Raw genomic sequence first — 25,650 nt, 5'->3', positions numbered from 1 at the left:
ATATACTTTGCACCTTGGTTTACTGTCTCAGAAATTAGAGATCACGACATACCAGCTCATATTATTTTCTTCCTGCTTCTCTGCCATACTGTAGCCATCACAGAACTATACCATAACTGACTGACCAGTTTCCTATGGATGGGCAGTTAAGATGTTTTCCATTCTTTTGGAAATTCTTTTCCATTCTTTCGTTTTCCCTCTCTCTCTGCTTGTCCCTTGCCCTGCTTGTGCTCTCTCTGTCAAATAAGAAAATAAAGTCTTAAAAAACAAAACAAAACAAAACCAACCAAACAACAACAAAAAAGAACATCCGGCTCATCTTCGCACACATGTAGGAATACATGGGAAAGAAAAACTCCTTCAAGCAAAATTGCTGAGTCATAGGAATCCTCAACATGTAATACTAAGCTGCCATCTAATAAAGTCTCAATTTATAAGAGCAAAAAAGGGTATAATTTAGAGGATTTATATTGGTGCTATCTTTTAAAGAATCCTTTATTACAGTAACACTAAATAAAATATCCATATTTATACAACTCAAGTTTTGCTCACAAATATTAGGAGGTACTGTTTTAGACCCTCCCAGTCCCTAAACATGTCACATAAAAACATACATATATACAGTTACATATACCTCGAGATGAGTTGCAGTTGACATGTTATATTTCAAACAGAAAAAATTTAAATATATATTAATATCTATCAGTGTTTGGGAGTCTATCCATTTCTTCCCCCAGGCATACCAATTTTGCTAGGCCTCTAAAAGCTCACAGGCCCTTTGTTAGGCACGGCTTCTCTAGTGCTTAATGGCTAAGTGTCCCCGAAGCCAATTTGAAAAGCAAAAGCCACAGTCCTTAAATTTTAAGAACTGATCATTCTGTATTCTCCTCTTTCTTAACTGGTTCAATAGTTTCAGATCTTTAGCTTATACTTTGCAAGAACAGAAATATTCCTAAATTCCCTAGTCCTAGAAAATAGTCACAATAGTAAGTAGGTCAAATCTGTATTGTTTAGGGAACAAGGAGATTTTTGTTGTTTGTTTTAAAGAAGTGCTCCTTGAAAGTGGGTCTCTGGGTGCAGGTGGGAGGTAAATCGACACACGGACTGCTTCCCTTTTCCTACAAAAATGTTGCTGCCAATTGTGCAACAATGAAGGCATTTTGTGTAAGGATTTGAGGCTCCGATAAGGTTTTTTTGTTTTTTGGTTTTCTGCCATACAATCTTTTTCATCACGGAGAGCTTCTCCGGATACTTCGAAAGAAGATAATGATGCTTGAAAAAGCTCAAATTTGAACTTTTAAGCTTAAAAAGTTAAGCTTAACTGCCAGAGTTCTGATTAGAGATCTTCACTACAGTCGCTTCGCCATTACTTAAGAAAAACACGACCCTCACTCAGGTTTCCATTATCGCAAGTGCTGGGTCATTCCAGATTTCAGTTTACCTTAAAAGGCAGGCCGCCGCAGTTAATGAGAATCCAAGCGGCAGGTTTGGCAGGTTGTGTCACGCGTTTCCTACAAATCGCCACCTGGTTGCTTGCGTCGGTCAGCACCGCCCTCAGGACAAAGGGGGTTGGGGGTAGGGGTCAGGGACACTGGCTACAGTAAGAGGCTATTTGTGTGGCCTGTTTACAAGGTTACTCGGTTTCAACACCAAGCCCGCCTTTCTCCGTGTCTCCGGCGAACCTCCGGCCTGAGGTCACCCAGACGCCGGGGTGGCCCACTGGAGCGAGCACGGCGGCCTCCCCGCGGCCGGGACTCAGGAATTTCGCCTGCGGGGACCCACGCCACGTGGACACACAGACTCCCGCTTCACTCCACTGTCCGCACGGGGAAGGGCGGTCCCAGCGACGCTCCAGGCAACGCCTCCGCTTCCGGCCAATGAGGAACGGGGGCCGCGTCGGGGCCTTCGCTCATTGGGTCTCGCTGGTTCCGCCTGCGGCGAACGCAAACCAGCCGGCCGGCTACTAAAGTCGGAGCCACTGAGTGCCGGAGTCCGGCTTTTGTCCGCGCTGCCGGCAGGGAGGCGTGTCTTTAGCGCCCGTACTCTTGGTTCTTGTGTCCCTTTCAGGCCCTGGCGCATCAGTTTCTAGTTTTCTCTTCCTCGCTCTTTTCTCTTTCCCTCCTTCGCAGCTCAGCATGCAGGAAAAGGACGCCTCCCCGTATGGTTTCCAGCCTCGCTTCCCACATTTCGCCACGCAGGCCATCCATGTGGGCCAGGAACCGGAGCAATGGACCTCCCAGGCCGTAGTGCCCCCCATCTCACTGTCCACCACGTTCAAGCAAGAGGCTCCCGGCCAGCACTCGGTGAGCTGGGGCAGGCTGGGAAGGTGGGGGGTGGGGCCGGTTTGGGCGGGTAAAGAGAGATGGCTTCTACAAAAAAAGGCCTGCTAGTAATTGCTAAGATGGTTTATACATCAGGAAGGCACCCCAAACGGTTGTTTACTACACCCGTAATATGCCTTGTACTAAATCGTTGTATTCTCTGGTCCAGTGACCACATTTCTTTTGATAAGCAGAACTGGAAGGAACAGTTTGTCCAACTTGCCATATAGATTTGGAACTGAAATTCATGTAATTTTGGCAAATTTGCAGTTCAAACCTGAGGGTCATAACTTTGTTGAATTACCTTTAGCAGCAAAAATTATAAAGACATGTAGGGAGTCAAATAAAAAAAAAAACCTCAGGGTCTGATAACTCAACGTAGAATCAAAATCACGCCCAGTGGCTGTACTGTTATTAATAGTGATTTACTTGCTATGGGCTAGATACAGACTTAAATGTAGTATGTCAGATGTATGTGTACACGCTGGGATTCCAACCTGCTCTAGAACCCTTCTCTTAGGCATTAGACTACACTCTGCTATACTCCAATAATACTAGCAATAGTCTAACCCATTGCATCATTTAAGCAGTGTGGCTTGGTGATTAAGAGCACAAATCACCTAGTCAGAGGGGCTAGGTTTGAATTCTGACACCACCTCTTCTGATCTGGGTGACCTTGAGCAAGTTGCTTAACCTATCCAAGCCTTAGGTTAATCCTGAGTAAATGGGGTTAATCAGTACCTACTACATAAATTGTTGATATATATGTTAAGCTTTATGGTACATTGTCATTGCTAAGTAGTTCGGTATTTCACAGTGTTCACATTTACACTTTTTCCATTTGATCCTCACAACAACCAGGTCAGAGGGCAGGACTGGTATTACACACTTTTTATACAAAAGGAACTGACCTTGAGTTGTAGATAAATGACTTGTAAGGTTTTGATAGAGCAGTTTTTGTTAATCCCTTTTGGCAACACACTGATGGGATCTTGGAGTACTTAAAAGTTGCTGAGCTTTCAAGGAAATCAGTTCAAGAAACTTTGTAGGTCCAAAGTTTTGATTATACTTCAAAAACCTCTTTAGTTTGTTGTTACATAAGTCAAGGAAAATTCTTTCAAATGTAGCCCTTTGTTTTGTGAGGTACAGCTCTAAAGGGCTCTAAAGGGCTGGTTTAGAAATTCTAAGGGGTTCTAAGTTACTGCATTTTTGGAATCAAAATGTGTACACAGCCTGTTTTCCAAGCTTGCAGTCTGTTGCTGGTGTAGGGTTTTGTGAACGTGTGACTGTCCAAGCTTTAGCTCTTGGTACAAAAGTTAACCATTTAACCAGACATTAGTAATTAAATATTTTCAGAGAAAAAAAAGTATTTTCAGAGAGCCAACAGGGGTGGTAAAATCTACAAGTACCAGATACCCCTTAGTACCTTTAAAAACTCAGTGAAGAGCACTAAAGAGAATCTGAGGAGCTAAAGAGAAGCATCTGTTTCTCCTGTTCCATTTGGAAAGCCATTGAATGGGCAAGAGGTGGGAATTTGCCACTGAAATATGCCTCTCCCCCACCCCAAAGTTAAATCTCTGCAGTGAATAATTACGGAAACATGGGTGCCTTTCAGTGGCTGTAGCCACATGAATCCAAACAGATTTTTTCTGTCTGGGGAGTACAGGTCACATCAAGGAGGTGATGGTGAGGGAGGGATGAGGATATCCTGGAACCCTATAAAATATGTCTAGCAAGTTTGTCAAAAACAAGGAAACAAAGCAACCAAACTTTAAATATACATATTTGAGTTAAATATATATATATAATATATAAGTAAATATATATATTTATATATATAATATATATTATTTATATATTTATATATTATTTGATATGTATAATATATATATAATATATATAATGTTTTATATATATTTTATATATATATATATATAAAAAATACTAGGAGCTCCCAAATCAGAACCAATGTGTAAAAAGTGGTTGTGTTTTGTTATGTGCTATATGAAGCATGTGGAGAAATCTATAGCATTTTCAGTCAATGTTTAAATCCTAGGTTTGACTACTGGTTCTGATGTTCCCTATAACCTTTTGCTTCACTTTCCTGAAAGCTGACCATGAGTATTAAATAAAATGACTGACTGAATACTCCTAGTATGGTAAATGTAAAGAGAGCGAATTTTAAAAAATTGTGTATAGCCACTTTGCCAAGAATTACTGTCTATTTTTTGTTACTTTTGTAGAGCCGAGATCTGAACTTCGAGCGTTTGTAGGATCTGTTCATAGTTTCCTGTAGGGTGTTAAACAGGACTTGTATCATTTATTTCTTAGAATATGAAATATAAGTTAGAAGTAAGTTTATTCTGTAGGCTCTAGTGATTCCCTTTTCGTGATGTCCCCCCGGCTAAATGGGTAAAGGTGAGTCTAACATAATAATAATGCTAATAATAAAAACAACTATTTCTCTAGTAGTTAGCATTTGCCAGGCACCAATGAGAATTCATTATATGTTGTATAATTTTATCATCACAACAGTTTTACAAATTAGTTTTTTGTATTTTATTCCATTTTATAGCTACTGAGATTGACTTTAGGAAAGGTTAAGTAATTTACCTATTTGGCATACAGCCCATAAGGGGCAGCTATAGAATTCTAAAATAGACTGGTGGACTTCAGTGTAAAGAGAGAACGCACTAGGCAGGGGAAAGGGGCAGAGGGAGAAGTAAGCACTGAACTGAGCAAAGAGCCTGATGCCGACTTGATCCCAGCACCCTGGGATCTGAGCTGAAGGCAGACATGTTAAGCTCCTATTTAATGGCAAGAAATGTCATAACTAAATAGTAGAAAATCATTATCATAGGACGAACCTCTAGTTGTCGAGGTGTCTATATTAGGACTCCGAAAAATAAGCTTAAATCTCTTAGGATAAACTCTAACTTCTTTTCTTCAGGGTTTTGAATATAGCCGTTCTGGAAACCCCACCAGGAACTGCTTGGAAAAAGCAGTGGCAGCACTGGATGGGGCCAAGTACAGTAAGTGATTTCCATTCTAGTCTGTGAAGTTGAGAACCCATTCTTATATGTACAGACAAAATCATAGAGGCACAGAAGTTAGAATTGGAAAGGAATAAGAATTAGCTAGTTCAAAACTTTTATTTTACCAAGACTCTGAATTTTTTGTCCAAGTTCCCATAGATGGTATAATATGCAAATGTGTAATTATTAGGTAAAAATAAATATGAATAGAGGGAAAATGACCAAATTTGCCATTTAGTATTCAGGTAAATCCACTCTTCATCTGAAGGTGTCAGTATAAATAAATATTAACAGTTTTATAACACTACTGAGAATATAAGCTTTCTGATACTCTGGTTCATTTACCTGATAACGCTTGAGAACACCAAAGAACATTTACCGGGTGCCCTTGAAAATGTGTTCTTAGAGATTAGGGATTAACCCCTTGAATCTTTTTTCATGAAGGGAGTGGATTACTGTTAAATCATCCTCATATTTTTTATATGAATGATACTGAATGAGGATAGAATAGTGAAGAGAAAATGTGTCTTATGAATTTTCTCATAGCAAGAATGCCGGGGTTAGAAATGTTAATATGGATTTTGGGGGATTTGGGGAGTTGGGTCTTTTGTTTTAGATGAGGGGAGTTCATTTTGAACACTAAATTTCTGTAATTTAGTACTGTACAGAGATCATCATTTCCTGCAGGAGGTGTAAAGGCTGAGTATTCATATGGCAGACATTTTTCTCAAATGGGCTCCAGAAAACACAATTGTATTTGACTGGGTTTAAAGTTTAGCCTTCTAGAGGCACCTGGGTGGCTCAGTTGGTTAAGCGACTACCTTTGGCTCAGGTCATGATCCTGGAGTCCCAAGACTGAGTCCTGCATTGGGCTCCCCGCTCAGTGGGGAGTCTGCTTCTCCCTCTGATCCTACCCCCCTCACACTCATTCTTTCTCAAATAAATAGATAAAATCTTTTAAAAAATTAAATAAAGTTTAGTCTTCTATATAAATTTACCATTAGACTATAGATGTGCTGACTAGAGAACTGTAATTCTGACCTAAACTTTTCTGAGAAGATTTTATAAGAATTACATTTTTCAGGTTTATTGAATTATCCCTTCTACCAGTCACAGGTGATTTTTATCATTAAGGTGATGCATTGATATTTTGTCAGGATATTTTCTTTTATAGTGTTTAATGTACACAGTGCCAAATGGTTCTTTTTAAATTGTTTTCATTATTTTTATTCTATAAGAGATTTTGGGATCATACTTGTTGAAAGGAGATTCCACACTTAAAAATTTTTAAAAACAAAATTTTTCAAATTTACCAGATGCATCCCAGGTCAGATTTTGAGTTTTATTAAAATATTTGCTCAGTTGGCTATCCATATAGTTATTGAGTGAATCATACCATAGCTCTGTTCCTCAGGTTTGAAATTTTGTTTAAAATTTGTTGTTTTTAAACTGTAATTGAATTGGCAGTTGGCCTTTAATCTCAGAATTTTGTAAAGAATTAATTCTTTGGAGCACCTGGGTGGCTCAATCGGTTAAGCGGCTGCCTTCGGCTCAGGTCATGAGCCCCACGTTGGGCTCCCTGCTCAGCGGAGAGCCTGTTTCTTCCTCTGCCTCTGCCTGCTGCTCTGCCTACTTGTGATCTCTGTCTGTCAAATAAATAAGTAAAATCTTTAAAAAAAAAAAAAAAGAAGAATTATTTCTTTGAAGCGTTGCAGAGAAATATTACCACCAAAGCAGAATTACATGGTTTTTCTCTTAAAGATATTTTAGTTTTGAAATAGAAACGGGTAGTTGTCCATTGTATTTTCATCAGGGACTTCTTGTGACTCAGTAGCGATGGCTGTCCTTATGTCAAGAGAGAACAAGTTTTTCAACCCAGAGGTTTGACTTTTTTGGCTTACTCTAACTTGGCTTTTATTTTAGGCTTGGCCTTTGCTTCAGGGTTAGCTGCCACTGTGACTATTACCCATCTCTTAAAAGCAGGAGACCAAATTATTTGTATGGATGATGTGTATGGAGGTAGGTGACCTCTCTCATGCATGTTGTGTCAGCTGATATTTTAAAGACAGTAAAGTGGGTCCTGAATTATATTAACAATGTTACCAGGATTATTGATTATTTATTATATTTTAAAGGTGTAATGGACACCTCCGTGTTGGCCCAGACTTGATAAAGGAAGAGCATAAACCTTTAGGGTCTATGTTCTAGAATTGCCTGTAAGAGAGATTGTTTACTAATAATTTTATTTAAATTGCCTGAACGAGGATGTTGGATCTGATCAACTTTCAAATATATCCTACTCCAGAGAAGACAGTATCTAAAGAGAGAGTATTCTAGTGTTACTTAAAATTTTTGCCTGCAGTGGAAAGGAACTATAACCCAAGTCACTCTCAAAGAGATTGCCTCTACCCACCCCTCTATCTTCCCAACACATTTATACGCTTTGGATTTTAGCGAACCTTTGAAAAATCTGTTGAAAGTATGGACCCCTTTCCCCCCAAAGTAGAAAAGTGTGCTTAAGACTACACCCAGTGTTTATCATTTTAATTATAGGGTGAAGGGGTCTCACCCCTTGAAGTCCATCAGGGATTCAAATTTAAGAACTTCGATTCTAAACAGTTTAAATGCAAGTTATTTAAAGTGGTGAGAGGGAAGGTACAGAAGATGGGTTGCCCTTACCTTTAAGCAAGACTGATTTTTATGATCAAAACAATCACAAAAAATTTTATTAATATATGTACGTATATATATATATTCCAAATGCTTTCAAATAATTAAAACGTGATTTCTAGAATATTATCATTTTATCTATCTTCTATTAACAAAAAGTTAAATCTGTAAGTTCCTTGAAATAAGAGACTCCTAGTAGTCGTTTTAACCTCTTAGAAATTTGCAGAGTGCGTTGTATTTATTGTTGTTTCCTATGATAGTTTGTTGAATAGAAATAGCACACCTTCAGTTACTTTTATAGTGCATTATGAAAACCTCATGACACACATTGATACAAAATCTTGAAAATTGCTGTTGATTTTTTATAATTCTTTACATTCTTTTTCAATCATATTATCTAGGGTCACTCTACAGCATCAAAAGTTCAGTATATATCTTTGATCATGGAGTATTTTTCCTTTTCCTTTTCTTTTTTGGTTAACTATCAGTAAGAACAATTTTTCCTTTAAAATTGCCTGTGTAAACATCAAATCCAGAACAGTGTTTATAAGAGAAATTATTCTAAGTTGAATGATTTATCTTTTCACCATAAAACTGTAGTTGTTTGATTTACATTGCCTCATTTAACTATTAAAGCTTTAGAACCACATAACAAAAAGATTGAGCGAGTACAAAGAATAATAACCAGTTATTCTATTGCCAAAATATAATCAGACTAAAAATTTATTTTTAACATTTTATTGACATCAGTTCATTTATTTTAAATTTGAGTGCTAGGAAGAAATTGTTAATATAAATTACCATTGTGGGGAACATGCCGCTTAATGGGTGAAGGGCAGAAATTGTAGGTTTTCAGAAATGTTTCTGCTTCATGTTATTTAGTGTGGATATCAACTATATTTTACTGGACTCTTTAACTTTCAGTTTAAAATCCGAGCCTCATATTCTTTACTATACAAGATAGCCAAATGATTTAACCGAGGTAGATTTGCTGTTAGTTATACTTTTATTGGTGATTGACACTTACTTATGTATTTAAAGTATTTATACCAGTAAGGAATGAACATTTCTCAGTACCATGCCCTTCCTATTTTTTCTGTTTTTTTTTCTGCCTCAGGTACAAACAGGTACTTTAGGCAGGTGGCAACTGAATTTGGATTAAAGATTTCTTTTGTTGATTGCTCCAAAACCAAATTGCTAGAGGCAGCCATTACACCAGAAACCAAGGTAACTCACTTTTCAGTTTTGTCTGTTTTGTGTGTGCTGGGTTTTTTTGTTGTTGTTGCTTTTTTTTTTTTTTTAATTATTCTGTTCACTGGAGGACATAATTTAACTGTGAATAATACATTTTATTAGAAGCCAATGGAAGCCATCAACAGGATTAAGATAGGTCTGGCTTCTCCAGAATATTCCTGCAGAATGGTTGGGCCCATGAATTCCACAGCAGAATCCAAGTTCTAATTCTGTGTCAGTTGATGTATGATCACGGGCAAATTATTTAACCAACATCTCACTTTCTTATGCAAGATGGGAATAATTGCACTTGCTTTATAGGAAGGTGGTTGTGTAAATTAGATGAGATAAGGCATATGAAATGCTCAGTACAGTACCCATCTCATAATAACTGGAAAAAAATTGTTTTCAAAAGCATATGATTCTGTACTGCATTACCAAGCTGGTGTTGGTTACAGAAATCATCCCAGAGATCGGGTTGCAGAAAAGGAAGCTTGCCAAGACCCTAGACTCTAAGCATACTGGCTTTTTAAGAATTCTAAGCCATACTTCAACAAAATAATAGTTACAAGTAGAGAATGGGCCACAAGCAATCTTTAGCCTCCGTCCTGGGAAGCTTGCATGCCACCGGAAGGTGTTTTGTATCTGAGTGAATGGCATATGTGATATTCTTTCTTGGGGCCTCATTTAAATTCTGCATGGGTAAAAGAAGGACCAGTGTCTTTTATAAGTCAGCCTTTTCCAACTTTTTGCTAATGATTAAAGGGTTTGAATTGTACTCAAGATGATGTTGTAGTGAATGCTAAGAAATGAAAACCTTTTCTCACACAAATAATTACTTTGAAGATTAACACAGGGTGAGCTTTGAGTGATTAAGGTTTGTTTTCAAAGGAACTTGTTTTTTATCTTGCTTAGGAGAAAAGATACTTATTAAAATAGCTGGTCTGAGTCTAAGGGAGGAAAGCAAATTGTGAGTATGTTAATTCTTGTCAACAGAACTTTATGTAGTGGCTCTTTACTGACTTGAATTAATACATTATTTCCCCCCTGAAATATCTGCCTCATCATATGAAGTAGATTTTTTAAGTCCCTGTAAAATCAACTTTATTATTTCTATTTTAATTATTTTTATTATCTATATGAATAATAGATTCTTACCCAGAAATAATTTTTTATAGATTTTTAAAAATAATTCATTTCTTGTAGAATATACATTATTTTAATTACCTTATCTTTTCTACAGTGAGACTCTATATAGTAGGAAGAATATTCAACTAGATATCTTGCTCATTTTTATAGTAACAAAGAAGCATTAACCCTTTAAAAAAGAAAGCTGTAGGTAATGTCATTCAATACAGTGGCATCCTGTTTAACAAACAGAATTCTTTTCTTTGATCTTTTCAGTCATTGTCAAGCATCTACTATGTGCCTGAGTTGTGCTAGGTTTTAGGATGTGATACTGTCTTTCTTAAATGGGCTGTGACCAGGTTTTCTGTTGTGTGTAACTTCTCTCCTGCCCACTTTAAAACCCATGCTCTTCAAGTTCTGGGTACTTATTTTATAGTTTCTAATGCAGCTGGAATTTTTAAGTTAATATTTCGGATATGTTTGGCATTGAAGGGATAGTTCTCTTTAATGAAAATTCTAGGCTGTGATCTTAAATGTTCTGTGTTATTTACCTTTGAGAACAAAATTCCTAGACACTGAATTAAGTCTTTGAAACCCGTCCATGTTTTAATGGAATGTAATTACAATGATTAACTTGAGCACTTTTCTTCTTACACATAACATTATCTCATTTGATCTTTATAACAACTCTATGAAATATTATCAACCCTATTGTACAGATGTAAAATTTGAGGAATATGGAGGGTAAGTTACTTAACTATGGTATCTCAGAAATTAATGGGGGCTAGGATTCAGATTCAACCCTTACAACCTCATCACCCACACTCTTCCAGTATAGTCTGCCAGATGGTTACAATATATGAAACGTATATTAGTGCAGTATATTTTTATGAACTATTGTTATCTATTGAATTTTTTAGCTTGTTTGGATTGAAACCCCCACAAACCCTAGCTTGAAGATGATTGACATTGAAGCCTGTGCACATACTGTCCATAAACATGGTGACATCATTTTGGTTGTGGATAACACTTTTATGTCAGCCTATTTCCAGGTAAATGAAAATACTTTTTTTTTTTTTTTGGCATGAATAGTAGACTATAGATACCCATAACTCGGAAAGGAAAGACTTATTTACATTAAAATCATTTTGAAACTCACGGAATCAAACCATAGTTATTGATTAGACAAAGAATTAAAATTGGACCTTTTCTACCACTAACTAATATTGCTTCAACCAACCCTAGGTTCGTATCTGGCATGGGACTTTGTATGTTTTAAATGTTGTCTTAATTAAAGCTTTTAAGTTCTCTCAGGATATGGAAACTCTCTAAAGAGCTGGCCTTATTTTGTGATTTTTATCTCTCAGTGCTTTATAAATAGTTGGGACTTTAATGTTTATGTGCTGTTATTAATCAGTTATGTTATTTTTTATATATATGATGTGACTGAAAAACATGTTACATATTTAATGCATATATTATATTTATTTTAAAATATATTGATATATAATATTGAATTATTAAAATATATAATGAAATCTTAGGCTATATAATTTAATATATATTTAAATGTGTTACATGATATATGTAATATACATGTTATATAATTAAACCTTGCTAGCCTTCCAAATAGAAGGAAAACAAAAGCTATCCTGCATGACATCTCAATGTATGTCACACATATTATTTCTCCACTTTCCTCCTCTCTAGTTTCTCTTCCTTCAGTGCCCAGCTCTCTCTATCTTTACCTTGTTTGTATTAGGAATTTCTACTCCCTGTTTCACATTGTAGCTATAAGTACCAAGTCCTTTATACTGCTCCTTTTAAACTATCTCTTTTCCTACCTACTCCTCTACATACATCTCTTCCCACCTCAAACCCTCCCATTCATCCTCCATTCCTTTTCTTTTTTCTCTTACTTTTTTCCAGACGCTTCTTTCCGTTTTGTTTGTTTTTTTTTTTTGGTAGATCATCTGAGGATCTGTCTATTATTGATTAGTTGTCTGCCCTTTCCCCACATGTTCTCTCTCTCTCCAAGTAGCCCTGTTTCCTCTCCTTGTTAGGAGCTTACCTTCTCCTCGTGGTATCCTTCCTGCTTCTACCTTATGATCATACTTATCACACCTCCTGTACTTTACCTTTTTTTCTGCAGAATTCCTGAAAGCCCAGCTCATCTTCTGCTACTCTTAAACTAGGCAGATGTTTATAGCTCAGTTGTTTATATTCCCCCCTCCTTTTGTTTTGGGTCCCTGCAGTTGGCACAGGCTGCTACCTTAGTTTGTATAAATCTGTTCTTCACCTTCTTCCATTTTATTGAGAAGGCACTACCGCATTTATTTTGTTTTCCTCAAATACATTTCCTGACTATGTTGCATTCAGGCAGCTTCATGGGCCACCTACCTTTGGCTCACAATATATCTTTGGGTGCTTCTTGTATCTGCTGAAGCAGTCTGTTTCCAAGTGAAAATCTCCTGGCATCATCTATTTTTCCCAGCTGATTTTCTCTCTTAGATTAGTTATCCCAACTCCTTATCCCATATACCACTTACATTAAAGGCCAGTTAACACAGCATAGGGCTGGTCTAGCTGAGTCACAGTGAGTCCTGTATATTCCCAAAGAGATTGCATGAATTGTTTTAGCCCGGGCCTGCCCAGATTACTCATCAGGCCTGGCCCTCCCCTCTCCCCCTCCCACCCCGTTACTGTCACTAAAATAGGTCCAATTTTTCTACCTTTCTGAAGCCCACATCACATTTCTGCATGTCAGGGACTGCAGTTTGCTTCCTTTCAATCTGGATTCATTCCAGTTGAGTTAATCAGAATCATGTTGTCCCTAAGTGGCCACATGTATTAGTTCCATACAGTAGATCTTTTGAAAAGGTCCTCTTATTATTTTACCGTCATGAAAACTGGATATGTTCTCTTTCTTCCCTGCCTTTTATCTTCTGGGTCTTCTATAAATGTCACAAAAGGCAGAATGGACATACTATCATAAAGTTTCAGAGTTTGAGAGTGGAACCTCTGTATTTCCATAATTTAGATGTGAGTGCTAGTTCTACCAGCTTTTTAATCTGAATGATGTTTTTGTTTTTCTTTCCTTCTTTCTTTCCTTCCTTCCTTCCTTTCTTTTTTCTTTCCTTTTTTTTTTTAAGACAGGGCAAGCTGGGGGAGGGGGCACAGAGGGAGAGAGAGAATCTTAAGTAGGCTCCGTGTCTAGTGCAGAGCCCAACATGGGGCTCAATCTCACCATCCTGAGATCATGACCTGAGCCAAATCAAGAATCAGATTCTTTTTTTTTTAAAGATTTTATTTATTTGACAGAGATTACAAGTAGGCAGAGAGAGAGGAGGAAGCAGGCTCCCTGCTGAGCAGAGCCCGATGCGGGGCTGGATCCCAGGACCCTGAGATCATGACCTGAGCCGAAGGCAGAGGCCTAACCCACTGAGCCACCCAGGCGCCCCAAGAATCAGATTCTTAACCAATCACTGTTTTGTTTTTCTTCCTCCCTTTACTTCATCTGTACAATGAGAATCTTAAAGTACTGATTTTATTGAGTTAGGTAAAATATTTTGTATAGTGCTTCACTGGGATATATGTAAAGTATTTAACATGGTTCTCAGCACATAATTATATCAACATATGTTAGTTGTTCGTTTTCATTTTTTGTTTTCTTTTGACCACAGAGTTTACAGAATGTTAGCATTGGAAGAGACCATCATCTAGTTTGACTCCATCACTTTGGAGATGTGCAAACACTTGTGTAGAGAGTGCTTTGAGTAATACCTAACTTAAAACATACTATTTTTGAAACACCCCAAATGGAAAGTCCTATAGTCTCTTATGCTAACACCTTCCAAAGACTAAATGACTGGTGAGGTTAAAACACACACACACACACACACACACACACTTTCTTTTAAAGAAAATGTAAATAGCCTCCTGGCTGGCTGTCAGTAGAGCATGTGACTCTTGATAAGATTTCAAGCCCTGTGATGGGCATAGAGCTTACTTAAAAAAAAAGAAAAAAGAAGAAGAGGAAAAAATAAATAGAAAGATGTTGATAATATATTTTTTGGTGAATAAGTTGATTATAGCTCTAATTCTCACTATAAACAAAAACATTTTAAGACTAAAGGATTGATTTGCAGGAAAATTGGGTGAGAGAAAATAGTCCAAAAAAATTTCTAAGTGACTTTACACTTGACAAAACTAGTATAATATAGTAATTAAGAGTCTAGATCATGGCACATCTAATGAATAATCACAACATACATTATCAGGTTTTAATAATCAAAAATCTAAATGTATTATATAGTCACTTGACATAATAATTGCTAAATGTTTATGTCTGCTACTTGATATGTTTACTGAGTCATAAAACGCCAGCAACTGCATTGTAAAATTTAGTAATATCCTTAGGACCAGCCAGCAACTGCTCTAATGAAAAAAGTTCAGGAGACCTGTTGACCTGAGTTTACCTGCTATTTCCAGAAAATTTGTGCTATTGGACTGAATACTGGGTCCAGTGCTTTCTATTTTTGCTTGGTGGTAAGGGAAGGGGAAAGATACCATCAGAGATCCTGGAAAATTTTAAGATGCATGTATTTTTGAAAAGTTAGAATAAGAATGAAATTTACAATTGCAAATAGACATGTAATAAAGCATATTTTCAAGTGATTTACCATTTAAAATGAAAACCTTTTGTTCCTTTCAGCGGCCTTTGGCTCTGGGAGCTGATATTTGTATGTATTCGGCCACAAAATATATGAATGGTAAGACATACATAATCTATACTTTGAATGTTCCTTTCCATGGATAGATGAAAATACCACAGAGCTTGATATTTTGATCCTTTTTCTTCTATTATTCACGTTTTCTCTGTGACTAATGTAGAAAGTAAAAAATGTATACTTTGGTTGAATATGTGATTTCATTTATATCAGACAAAACTATGCTCATAACTTATGATCAGAGTATTAAAATTTACTAAAAAAAGTTAGAGTTTTATTCTACTGACAGCTTAAAAAGAAACATTTAATTTTTATATGATTTTTATTTCATTGTTGGGTATAGCTTTTGGTACTATCAAATTAAATACTGTTTATTTAAACTTATTTTATAGGACTTTTTCCCAAAGAGTTTTTTTCAAGTGAAAGTTACACTTTAAAAATTTTTAGAATGAAGAATAAACATACATTGTTTTTAACTTAAATGTTTTTGTTTTGTTTTAGGCCACAGTGATGTCGTCATGGGCTTAGTGTCTCTTAATTCTGAGACCCTCCATAATAGGCTCCGTTTCTTACAAAATTGTAAGTATTAAAAAGTCCAGAATTCCCCTTAACCTCTCAGAGGGACTACATTTGGTATTTGTACTTCTACTAGATGTCATGAAGTGATAACATTCTACTAAATTAGGAAGAAATGAGAAATGGAGGAGAAAGATTCTGGTTTTGTTTTTTTTTTTAAATTAATTAATTTTTTAAATATTTTATTTATTCATTTGAGAGAGAGTATGAGAGAGAGAATGAGAGCTGAGAAGGTCAGAGGGAGAGGCAGACTCCCCATGGAGCTGGGAGCCCGGTGTGGAACTCGATCCCAGGACTCCGAGATCATGACCTGAGCCGAAGGCAGTTGCCCAACCAATTGAGCCACCCAGGCGCCCAAGATTTTTTTTTTTTTTTTAAAGATTTTATTTATTTGAGAGAGAGAGAGTGAGAGAGAGAATGAGAAGGGAGAAGGTCAGAGGGAGAAGCAGATGCCCCATGGAGCTGGGAGCCCGATGTGGGTCTCAATTCCGGGACTCCAGGATTATGACCTGAGCTGAGGCAGTTGCTTAACCAACTGTCCCACCCAGGCGGCCCAAGATTCTGGTTTTTAAAGGAAAGTAGAAAAATTAGGATATAAAAATATAGTTAGAACATAACAGGGCTTTGCAACATGACTCAAGGGATGAGTGTTGTTAATTTTCAAATCCATGTTAATTTTGACCATAATTGGATAAAGCCCACGTGATTTTTTTACTTTTTGGACTTACTCAATTTTTTTCTTTAGATAAAACATTTGGAATGATGGCTTTCTTATGCTCTACCTTTTATATCTGGAATGGCGGTTAACTTTAAATAGCACTTAATATATAAACTGACATTTTTCAACAGATGTCTAAACACCATTTCCTGTTTAGATGGTTTAGTTATCTCAAGTATGGGCAAGGATTTATTTGAAGATACTTAGTTTAACCATTGTGATTTGACAGATAAGATACAAACGTAATTAGGAATAAAGTAAATAAATATTAAGTAAATAAAGAAAATAAGCATTAAAATTAAAAAAAAAAAGAGAGAGAGAGAGAGAAGATAGCACTGAGGAGGTAAACCAAAACTTACTACTTGATAAATTCCTTTCATTTATAAAACATTAAGGTGAGGTATACATCGTGGAGGCAAAGTAATTCCTAGGCTGCTTTAGACAGAAGCTAAATAGAATGCTGTAGAATGTTGGTAGAACTTTTGGTAACAGTAGGAACTGAATGCTTTTTTTCCCATGTGTTCAAAGAAATGCAAGGTTCAACTACGTGTAGTATGTCACTGAATGGAAATCATAGGAAGGACTGTGTTCATGTTTGAGACGTTCATACTGTGTTCATGTTTAGTTTACAGGATCTTCTTATCCCCTCATTTTAAAGGCCATTTCTAAAAAAAAATAAAAATAAAAAAATAATTTAAAAAAAAGACCATTTCTTTGAGCACTTCATTCTCATGCTTCTGATTTGCTATATTAATTTCGCCCCTGAAACTCAAACGCTGGCCTTTGTAGCTCGTTGCTCAGAATCACTATAATGAAAAAGGCAGTGAGAGAATCTCCTGGGTCTCTCCCCACCTTTCAGACTAACCCAGCATATGTTCATTTGTCAGCTCTTGGAGCAGTTCCTTCCCCTGTTGACTGTTACCTCTGCAATCGAGGTCTGAAGACTCTCCAGGTCCGAATGGAGAAGCATTTCGAAAATGGAATGGCAGTTGCTCAGTTTCTGGAATCTAATCCTCGGGTGGAAAAGGTTATTTATCCTGGTACGTTGATATAATTTCTTTTTCTTTCTCTTTTTCTTTTTCTTTTTTTTTTTTTTTTTAATTTGAGAGAGAGCGTACACAAGTTGGGAGGAGAGGCAAAGGAAGGGAGGAAAGAGAATCTCCAGCAGACTTCTTACTGAGCCCAGAGCCGACACAGAGCTCAGTCTCACAACCCTGAGATCATGACCTGAGCTGAAATCAGGAGTCACATGCTCAGCCAACTGAGCCACCTGGGTACCCCGATGTTGATATGATTTCTAAGTACATATGCTTACACTAGGATTTTATGGGTTCTCCTAAGTATCCTATGTATGACACCTGTTGTAAGGTAGCTGCTTCCATGTATTTCTTTGTTGTTCATGTATTATTGGCCACTGCTGTGTGTCAGGCTCTGTGGTGGGTCTGGTAGTGCAGAAGATAGATGTGGTCTGTGTCCTTGTGTTGCCTATAATCTAGTGGCTGCTTGGATGTTAGAAAATTGATTTTATGCATTAGACCTTCCTGCCATGGTCTTTAGCTTGAAGGCTTGTGTTTACCTATTCCAGGATTGCAACATTGTACTTTCTAGTTGATTTGCTTATAGTCTTTTCAGGCTGCCATTCTGCATTAGCTCTTTAATCTGTTTTAGGTTGGGACTTGATACTAATCAGATACTAATCAAATTGAGACTTGCTACTTACACACCAAAACTCCCCTGAAGGTCTCTTAATTCCTTTTCAAATTTTTTCACCTCTGCCAACTCATGTGCGGTTAACAGACTTATGTATTACTCTTTGAATTTATTTGGCCAGTCTATTAAATTGTGGTGTGGTCTTAAATAAATGGTTACTTTGAACCCTTTGAGGTTTTAGTCATGTGATCTAGGGTGGACAGGAGAATTAAGTTTGATTCCTGTCCTTACGGAGCTTAGATAAGCCAAGACAAAACTACATATGAGATTAAATGCCCTATGTGTCTATTGACTGTATGTATTTTGAATTGAGTGAGGGAGAACAGTTTTGGGCTGTGCCTTGAAGAATGGGAAGCATTTGTTTAGAAGGACAAGGACAAGCATTCTGATTCATTCAATAAACGTTTATGACTTGCGCACAATGGAGCAAGCTTTAAACTAGGACCTGGGATCCGATTATTAACAAAAGAAATGAATTTCTCCACATGGAGCTAGTCTGGTGGATTAGACAGGTGTTAAACAAGAAATTACAGAGTAATATAATTAATAGAGGGGCAGTCAGCGGGTAGAATGTTCCAGGTTAAAGGGACAGCTTGCACAAAGGTCCGGAGATGAAAAAGTGCAGTACTGCTAGTTGATGTAGCTCGAGCATGGAGCGGATAGAAAAGATGGGTCAGAAGGAAGCTAGAGACCCAGAAACAGGGGCCAGAACACGTCATGAGTCATAAGATGTGGACAAGGTGTAAAGCTCATTATTACTAGGCTTATTTGCAGTTTGCTTTAGGCACATGGAATTTTTTTGTTATGAAATTACATGTTTGACTCGAAAATAAGACTTTTATTATGCCTCATGATCACAGGGCTGCCCTCTCATCCTCAGCATGAGCTGGCAAAGCGTCAGTGCACAGGCTGCCCGGGGATGATCACCTTTTATATTAAGGGCACTCTTCAGCATGCTCAGACGTTTCTTAAGAACCTCAAGGTAAGCTTTCAAAAGAGGTTTTTAAATCGGCCAGGTAGATTACAGTAGTTCATGAACTCTCCTTTCCACCCAGCTCAGATTCATGTCTTTGTATCTGCAGGTCATACCCTCAGACCTCTTGATCATGCAATGCTTTAGGTTGGAAAATGACATTGGTGCAGTAGCAGACATCTGAGTATGTCTGTTTACTGAACTCTCCAAACACGACCATCAATCTGAGAGAGATCAACTGTCCTGATGCATTGGTTTTCAGATTTATTGATAATGGAACCCCTTTTCCAAATGCAGTATTATGTGAGACTTCAAAGTAATGTGTGGCTAGTGCACTGCACAAAGGCTGCTCTGAAATCCAGCCTAGGAATGGCTTTCCAAACCCTGTGCCATCCAGGCTGCATCTGCCTGCCGTGAAGGAAGGGAGGGCTTTGTTTGATTTTCACACTGGCAAGAGGCTCTCAGGGTTCCCAGGAGAGAGGCCTTTATTAACTCCATACACTGAGCTTGTAGAGCTCATGCAACAGACTGAGGGGTTTTGTTTGTTTGTTTGTTTGTTTGTTTTTTAAGATTTTATTTATTTATTTGACAGAGAGAGACAGCAAGAGAGGGAATGCAAGCGGGGGAGTGGGAGAGGGAGAAGCAGGCTTCCCGCTCAGCAGGGTGCCCAATGCCATGCTGGATCCCAAGATCCAGGGATTGTGACCTAAGCTGAAGGCAACCACTTAACTGACTAAACCATCCAGGCACCCAACAGAGAGTTTTAAATTACTGAGGTCTAATGCATAGGCTGCTGCCAGATTACTCAGCATCTACTGGTATCTCAAAGTTGTACTAAAAGCAGAAAGATAGTGTATATTTAATTAAATACAGATGTGAGAGTAATTTTAAAGTATTTGTAAAATTATGATACTATAACACTAAATACAAAAATGGGGTTTTTTTCCTACTCCAGGAGGAAGTTAAATGGATGAATTAATTTAGTAAGTGATAGATTTTAACAATTTAAGTGTGTATAACTTGGTAGACTTGTAGAGATTTTTATTTAAAGGGTAACCACAAAACTAGGTCTCAAATGTAATAATTCTGAGGTTTTAGGGTTCATGTTAATTATTACTTAAATAGAGGGCCAAATCAGGAAGGTATGAGAGATTCACCTTCCTCAACTTGTCATGTTTTAAAAGTTTGCACACCATATGTCTAATTGGCGACATCGGTATTACAGATTCTATTTTCATTTTTCTCTGGGTTTCTTGCCCAAATTGTACTTTTTTTCCATTATCACCGCCATTTCCAACCCTGTGTCCAGGGCCATTTTGTTAAAAACATTTAGTTTTGTATTTTTGTGTTTTTACTTTAGTGAAAGATCTAAATGAATGTTTTCTTTGCCATAGTTATTTACTCTGGCAGAGAGCTTGGGAGGATACGAAAGTCTTGCTGAGCTTCCGTGAGTATATTTCTGTTTTTCTCAGTGTTGTAACTTTGATGTCTGCTTTAACAATTATTTGGAGGGGAATATGGTAAAATCAGGAGTAATTCAGGACATTTTGACAGTGAGAATAGCATCTTGCTATTGAATCAGAATGGACTCTCAACCCAGTAGAATGGAGACCCTCATAAAATCTTGGTGAGTTGTACGTGTCCTCCTCAATTTTGCTTTCTTCCGTTCTGCCTGAAGGCGATTCCCGCAGAGTTGTATTTTAGGATCTCTGACCTCTGACCTAGGACTACTTGTTCTATCCCACTCCACCCTGGAAGGGAGATTGGAAACTTTTATTAGAAGGGCTGATTTCAAGACTTGTTTGAAATGGGGACTGTGTTTCTGATGAAATACCTCCATGCCCTTGACAGTCAGAGGAGGACCCTACTAGATGCCACCAGATCTGTTTATTTTCTCTTCTCTGGATACACCTTGAATGGCTTCATGTTTTCTGCAAGATGAACCCGAAATCTAACTTGGTATTCCCGATCCAATCAGTTCATCTAATTGTATCAAAGCACCAGAGGATATTAGAACATGCAGCCTGACATCAAGCGGTCCAACAGCTTATTTTCTAGATAAAGAAACATTCAGAAAGTTTTGCTGATTACTCAGATGTCACATAGGAATGTGTTAGCAACTTCATTCTTGAGGTTTCGCATAGAAACAATGAGAGGAGGTAAAAGTGGCCTGGATCTGGATTTGAGACGTGCTAGGTCAGTTACTTACCTCTGAGCTACAGTTTTTTCATCCACAGAATGGGATTAATAATTAAAATAACAATTACCATTTATGGATTACCTGTCCCACCAAACATTCCAGAGCTGTATCTGATTTTATAGGATGTTACTCTGCCCATGTATTGTAAATATCGCACTAGTAATTAACATCATTACCAAATAATTTTCAAGAGTACTAAATGCACGTGGCGTGTTTCTGTGTTTTACTTTTCATAAACATTTCTGGAATAACTATGTTCTGGAAGCACTATGTTGAGGGCTGTCAGGGATTACCAAAATGTAGGCACATTTGCTGTCCTCTTGTAGTAGTTTGCAGCTTCTTGGGAGAGTCAGGCAATTTCACATAAAGTTAAAAACAGAAGTATGATACCCAAAGAATTACTCAGATAATTAAGATAACACACATAGGTTTTTGTGCGTCTTTCAGAAGATGCTTGCTAGTAAGTCTGGCTGCACAAGAGGGCACACTCAGCATATGAAATTGGGTTGTTTTTCATAGTCGTGAAGTGTGTATTACTTTAAGGCGCTCTTAAAAATCGACACCTCCTGATTTCTTCGGGGATTTGGTTTAAAGTTGTTTGGCCCTCCGATGTACCAGCCAGCAAGGCCATAACCCCGATGCCTGCCAGTGGACGAGTGAATTTAGGTCAGGGCTTGTCTCTTCTGTTACCCTCATTCTGTGACTTCCAACTGCTGCAACGAGAACAGAATTGCAATAGGGGAGGGAAGAAGCAGAGCCAGTGTGCGCTGGGCTGGTCTTCCAGCCTGACAATGCACATTAACTCTGCAACCTCAGAAAAGTTACATGTTCTCTGTTCCATGGTTGTAAAATGTGGGTAACACTACTCAGCTCTTAGGCTTATTATGGGAACATGGGGAAAAAAAATATCCCCAAGCCAATGCCTTGATTCATACTAAGGGCCCAATAAATGTTAATTACTATTAGGAATTATTATGTTTTATTAGGCATCTATGACATTCCAGGTACTTGCTAAGGCTTTATATATGTTCCTTCCATTAATGACTGTGATAAACTTTTGGGATGGGAGTTATATCCAACTTCTATTCATTAAAAAAAAGTGAATTAATGCACACAAATGCATTAATTCATTTACTGTATGCATTCACTGTACACTAGTACAGTACCTGCCTCATGGTGAAGCCTATAATAAGTGATAGCTATTATTATGATTTTAGGTAAAGAAATTGATTATGAGGACAGGTAACTTTTACAAGCCCACATAGCCGGTGTGTGAAGGAGAGGATTCATGTGCAGGTCTATTGCTCTCAGAGCCTAAGTTCTTATTTCTGTGAGTACACTCTCTTTTGAGGAATTAAAAGTCTGAAAAGACAGAACATTTTTTACTTTATTTTATATATTTTTAAAGGAGAGGGAGCACAAGTGAGGTAAGGAACAGAGGGAGAAGCAGACTTGAGTGAGGTGAGGGGCAGAAAAGGAGGGAGAAGCAGACTCTCCACTGAGCAGGGAGCCCGATGCGGGGCTGCATCCCCAGCACTCTGGGACCGTGACCTGAGCCAAAGGCAGACGCCTAACTGACTGAGCCACCCAGGTGCCCAAGGCAGAACATTTTAAGGAGGATGTTGGCATGTACAACTTTAGTGGAGTGATCAAAGAAGATACTCATTTATGTTGACCACATTCGGGATTTTCTCTCCATGGATCTGAAGTGAGATAGGGCAAAACAGCTCAGGCATTGATTTTGCGGGTGGTGTGCCCGGAAAGGATGAGTGTTGGTGGCAGTGTAAGTATGTAGGGCTCAATAAGACTACAAGCCTCTCCTCTATGGTGTCTCAGCCTCAGCCCACAGAGTCTTCTGCCTCCTCTCAGCTCTGGCAGTCCTTGTCCATTTCTTGTTTGGCATGTGCGGTAGACTATTCTGTTCTATGAATGGTCATAGTCTTTGCCTTCTGCTTCGTTATGTAGGGTCAAGAAAAATAGCTCGTTTTTCTTGGTTTCCCAGTTCTTACTATGGTGCCTGACCCCCAGGAGGTGTTTTACCTTTATACATGTTAATGATGATGATGATGAGTTGCTAGTTAGTTCTGAAAATCCTTCCAGGCCTCTACATTCATGGGTTATCTGCTGGAATTCCTAATGCTCACTGGTTGCCACTGGTGGTGTTCCTGGGTTGTCTTTCTCTGATCCGCCTCACAGGGTGCCGTTCTGGATTAATCCATTGACCAGGAGGGAATTAACTTCTGTCTGGCTCTTGGTCCAACAGGCCTTTTATATAAGTCCAGCTGGTTGGTCGTGGAGTCTACGACTGCTGGCCAAGTCTTCATTCAGGCAGATGTTAAAATCCACAGCTGGAGGCTATCGTTTTCCCTCCTACCTGGGAGTGCTTGATTGGCACCTTCAGTGTTTAGATTGAATATATTAATGGTATAGAAAGGGTAAAAGATCTTAGTTTTCACTTATAATAATGACCAGAAAAGATAATTTTCACAATTCCTTGTTTTTTTGCCTGTGGAAAATTATAGGCATATGAAGAATTTGATATTTAGAATAGAAAAATCTGAAGATAATTGCAATTTGAGACCAATACATTACTGTAATACTGATTTGCTCATTCTTTCTTTCAGGGCAATCATGACCCATGCATCAGTGCCTAAAAGTGACCGAGATGTCCTTGGAATTAGTGACACACTGATTCGACTCTCTGTGGGCTTAGAGGATAAAAAAGACCTACTCGATGATCTAGATCAAGCTTTGAAAGCAGCAGTAAGTTTAATTATTTTGGTGTGTTTGGGGGCTTAATCTGGGCAGTGGTGGTCACTCTTATTTTTTTTTTAAGATATATTTATTTATTTGAGAAAGAAAGAAAGTGAGGAGGGAAGGGTCAGGGGGAGATGGAGAGAGAGAATCTCAGGCAGACTCCCTGTGGAGCACAGAGCCTGACGTGGGGCTGGATCCCATGAGCCTGAGATCATGACCTGAGCCTAAATCAAAAGTCAGACACTCAGGACGCCTGGGTGGCTCAGTTGGTTAAGCGTCTGCCTTCGGCTCTGGTCATAATCCCAGGGTCCTGGTATTGAGTCCTGCATTGGGCTTCCTGCTTGGTGAGGAGCCTGCTTCTTCCTCTGCCTGCCACTCCCCCGGCTTGTGCTGTCTCTTTAACAAATAAATAAAATCTTAAAAAAAAAAAGTCAGACACAACGGACTGAGGCACCCCAGCGTCCGGTGGTCACTGTTTTATAGAGTGGCCTCACTGTGAATTCTGAAGGTTTCCTCTTCTTTCCTATAATAGACAGGGTATATAAATGTGTAGGGAACTCAGCTGAAGGGCATATTTAAAAAATGGTAGTATTCAGAAGAGAGTCCTTGGAAGAAGTGAAGTCTCTGCCTGCAGTTTTAATGACTTTTCTTCCTTGTGATTTTAATACAGCACCCTCCAAATGCAGGTCGAAACTAGCATTCTTGAACTGCTAGTGGAAGTTGCTTCCTGAGAAGACCAACTCTGCGTAATTGAATGGACCATTAATGAGCCTTTGCAGAATTTTCAAGTGAAAATGTAAAGGGACCTCATTACCTGTCAGAGCTGCAACCTTCCAGGGATCATTCTTATTAAAAAGTTTCCTCTTTCCCTTATTGTAATTGACAGGTCAATTCCGTTAATATGTTTTTGTTGATTTTTGTTTCCATTTGCCTCTGAAGGAGGTGGGATTTGTGCTGCTGTTTGGGATTGTGATCTTTTTTCATAGGTTAAGATTTATATAGATCATGTTTACAATATAATGATAATTCATTTTTTATGTTTTTCTGAAGAACTTAAATTATTAAATGAATGTTCTTAAATCAAGTGTGATTTTTGCGTATTGTTGAAAACAGCCCTCAAAGCAATGGTTTACATGTAATTATCATAAGCCAAAAATCAAATACTTGAAAAGTCTACTGTGAAATTCTGTTGATATAAGGTTGTACTTACTATTAAAAAATAAATAAATAAATCTAATAACCAAATGTATCCCATTGTGATATTCCTATATTATGTGGCATTAACTCATATCCCTGGGCCCTTTTAACCCTCAGCTCTGGGAGGTCTCAGCTGTTTGCAGTAATTTTTATAAATTAAGTTGTATAACTATCATGTCCAAATCTTAGTGTTTGCAGATGAGAGATTCTATCACGGAATGTCAAAAGCCACTTGTATAGAGAGACATACCACTTTTTATTTGTATTTTTACCTGTAATAGTAAACTTAGTGAGCCTAAAGAGAAATGCTTAAAACAGAAGCTCACAGTCAGCAAGTTATTGTTAATAAGCCATAAGTCAAATGGTTGTTTAAAATTGTTTTTGTATTAAAGGATTTTAGTC

General features: G+C 37.9%; 1 protein-coding gene across 1 annotated transcript; it reads left to right on the top strand.

Annotated features, from left to right (window-relative positions):
• Nucleotides 1-1,971: 1,971 nt before the first annotated feature.
• Nucleotides 1,972-25,300, top strand: CTH (cystathionine gamma-lyase). Its single transcript, XM_080800370.1, has 12 exons — nt 1,972-2,303; nt 5,272-5,353; nt 7,280-7,375; nt 9,144-9,253; nt 11,308-11,439; nt 15,102-15,159; nt 15,619-15,696; nt 17,299-17,451; nt 18,982-19,103; nt 20,489-20,541; nt 23,919-24,057; nt 24,722-25,300. The coding sequence occupies exons 1-12, from the start codon at nt 2,136-2,138 to the stop codon at nt 24,746-24,748; spliced, it is 1,218 nt and encodes a 405-aa protein (XP_080656496.1). The 5' UTR covers nt 1,972-2,135; the 3' UTR covers nt 24,749-25,300.
• The last annotated feature ends 350 nt before the right edge of the window (nt 25,301-25,650 follow it).

The sequence above is a fragment of the Martes martes genome (assembly GCF_963455335.1).
Source record: "Martes martes genome assembly, chromosome: 4".
Taxonomy (NCBI): Eukaryota; Metazoa; Chordata; class Mammalia; order Carnivora; family Mustelidae; genus Martes; species Martes martes.
Note: the sequence above shows the minus strand (reverse complement) of the source record. Positions and strands in the feature narration are given on the sequence as shown.

What these genes read in the sequence shown, in the direction of transcription:
- CTH (XM_080800370.1), top strand. Translation starts at nt 2,136, where the DNA reads ATGCAGGAAAAGGACGCCTCCCCGTATGGTTTCCAGCCTCGCTTCCCA. An exon ending in CCATTACACCAGAAACCAAG is followed by an intron (nt 9,254 to 11,307) that starts GTAACTCACTTT and finishes TGAATTTTTTAG; the next exon opens with CTTGTTTGGATTGAAACCCC. An exon ending in ATCAAGCTTTGAAAGCAGCA is followed by an intron (nt 24,058 to 24,721) that starts GTAAGTTTAATT and finishes ATTTTAATACAG; the next exon opens with CACCCTCCAAATGCAGGTCG.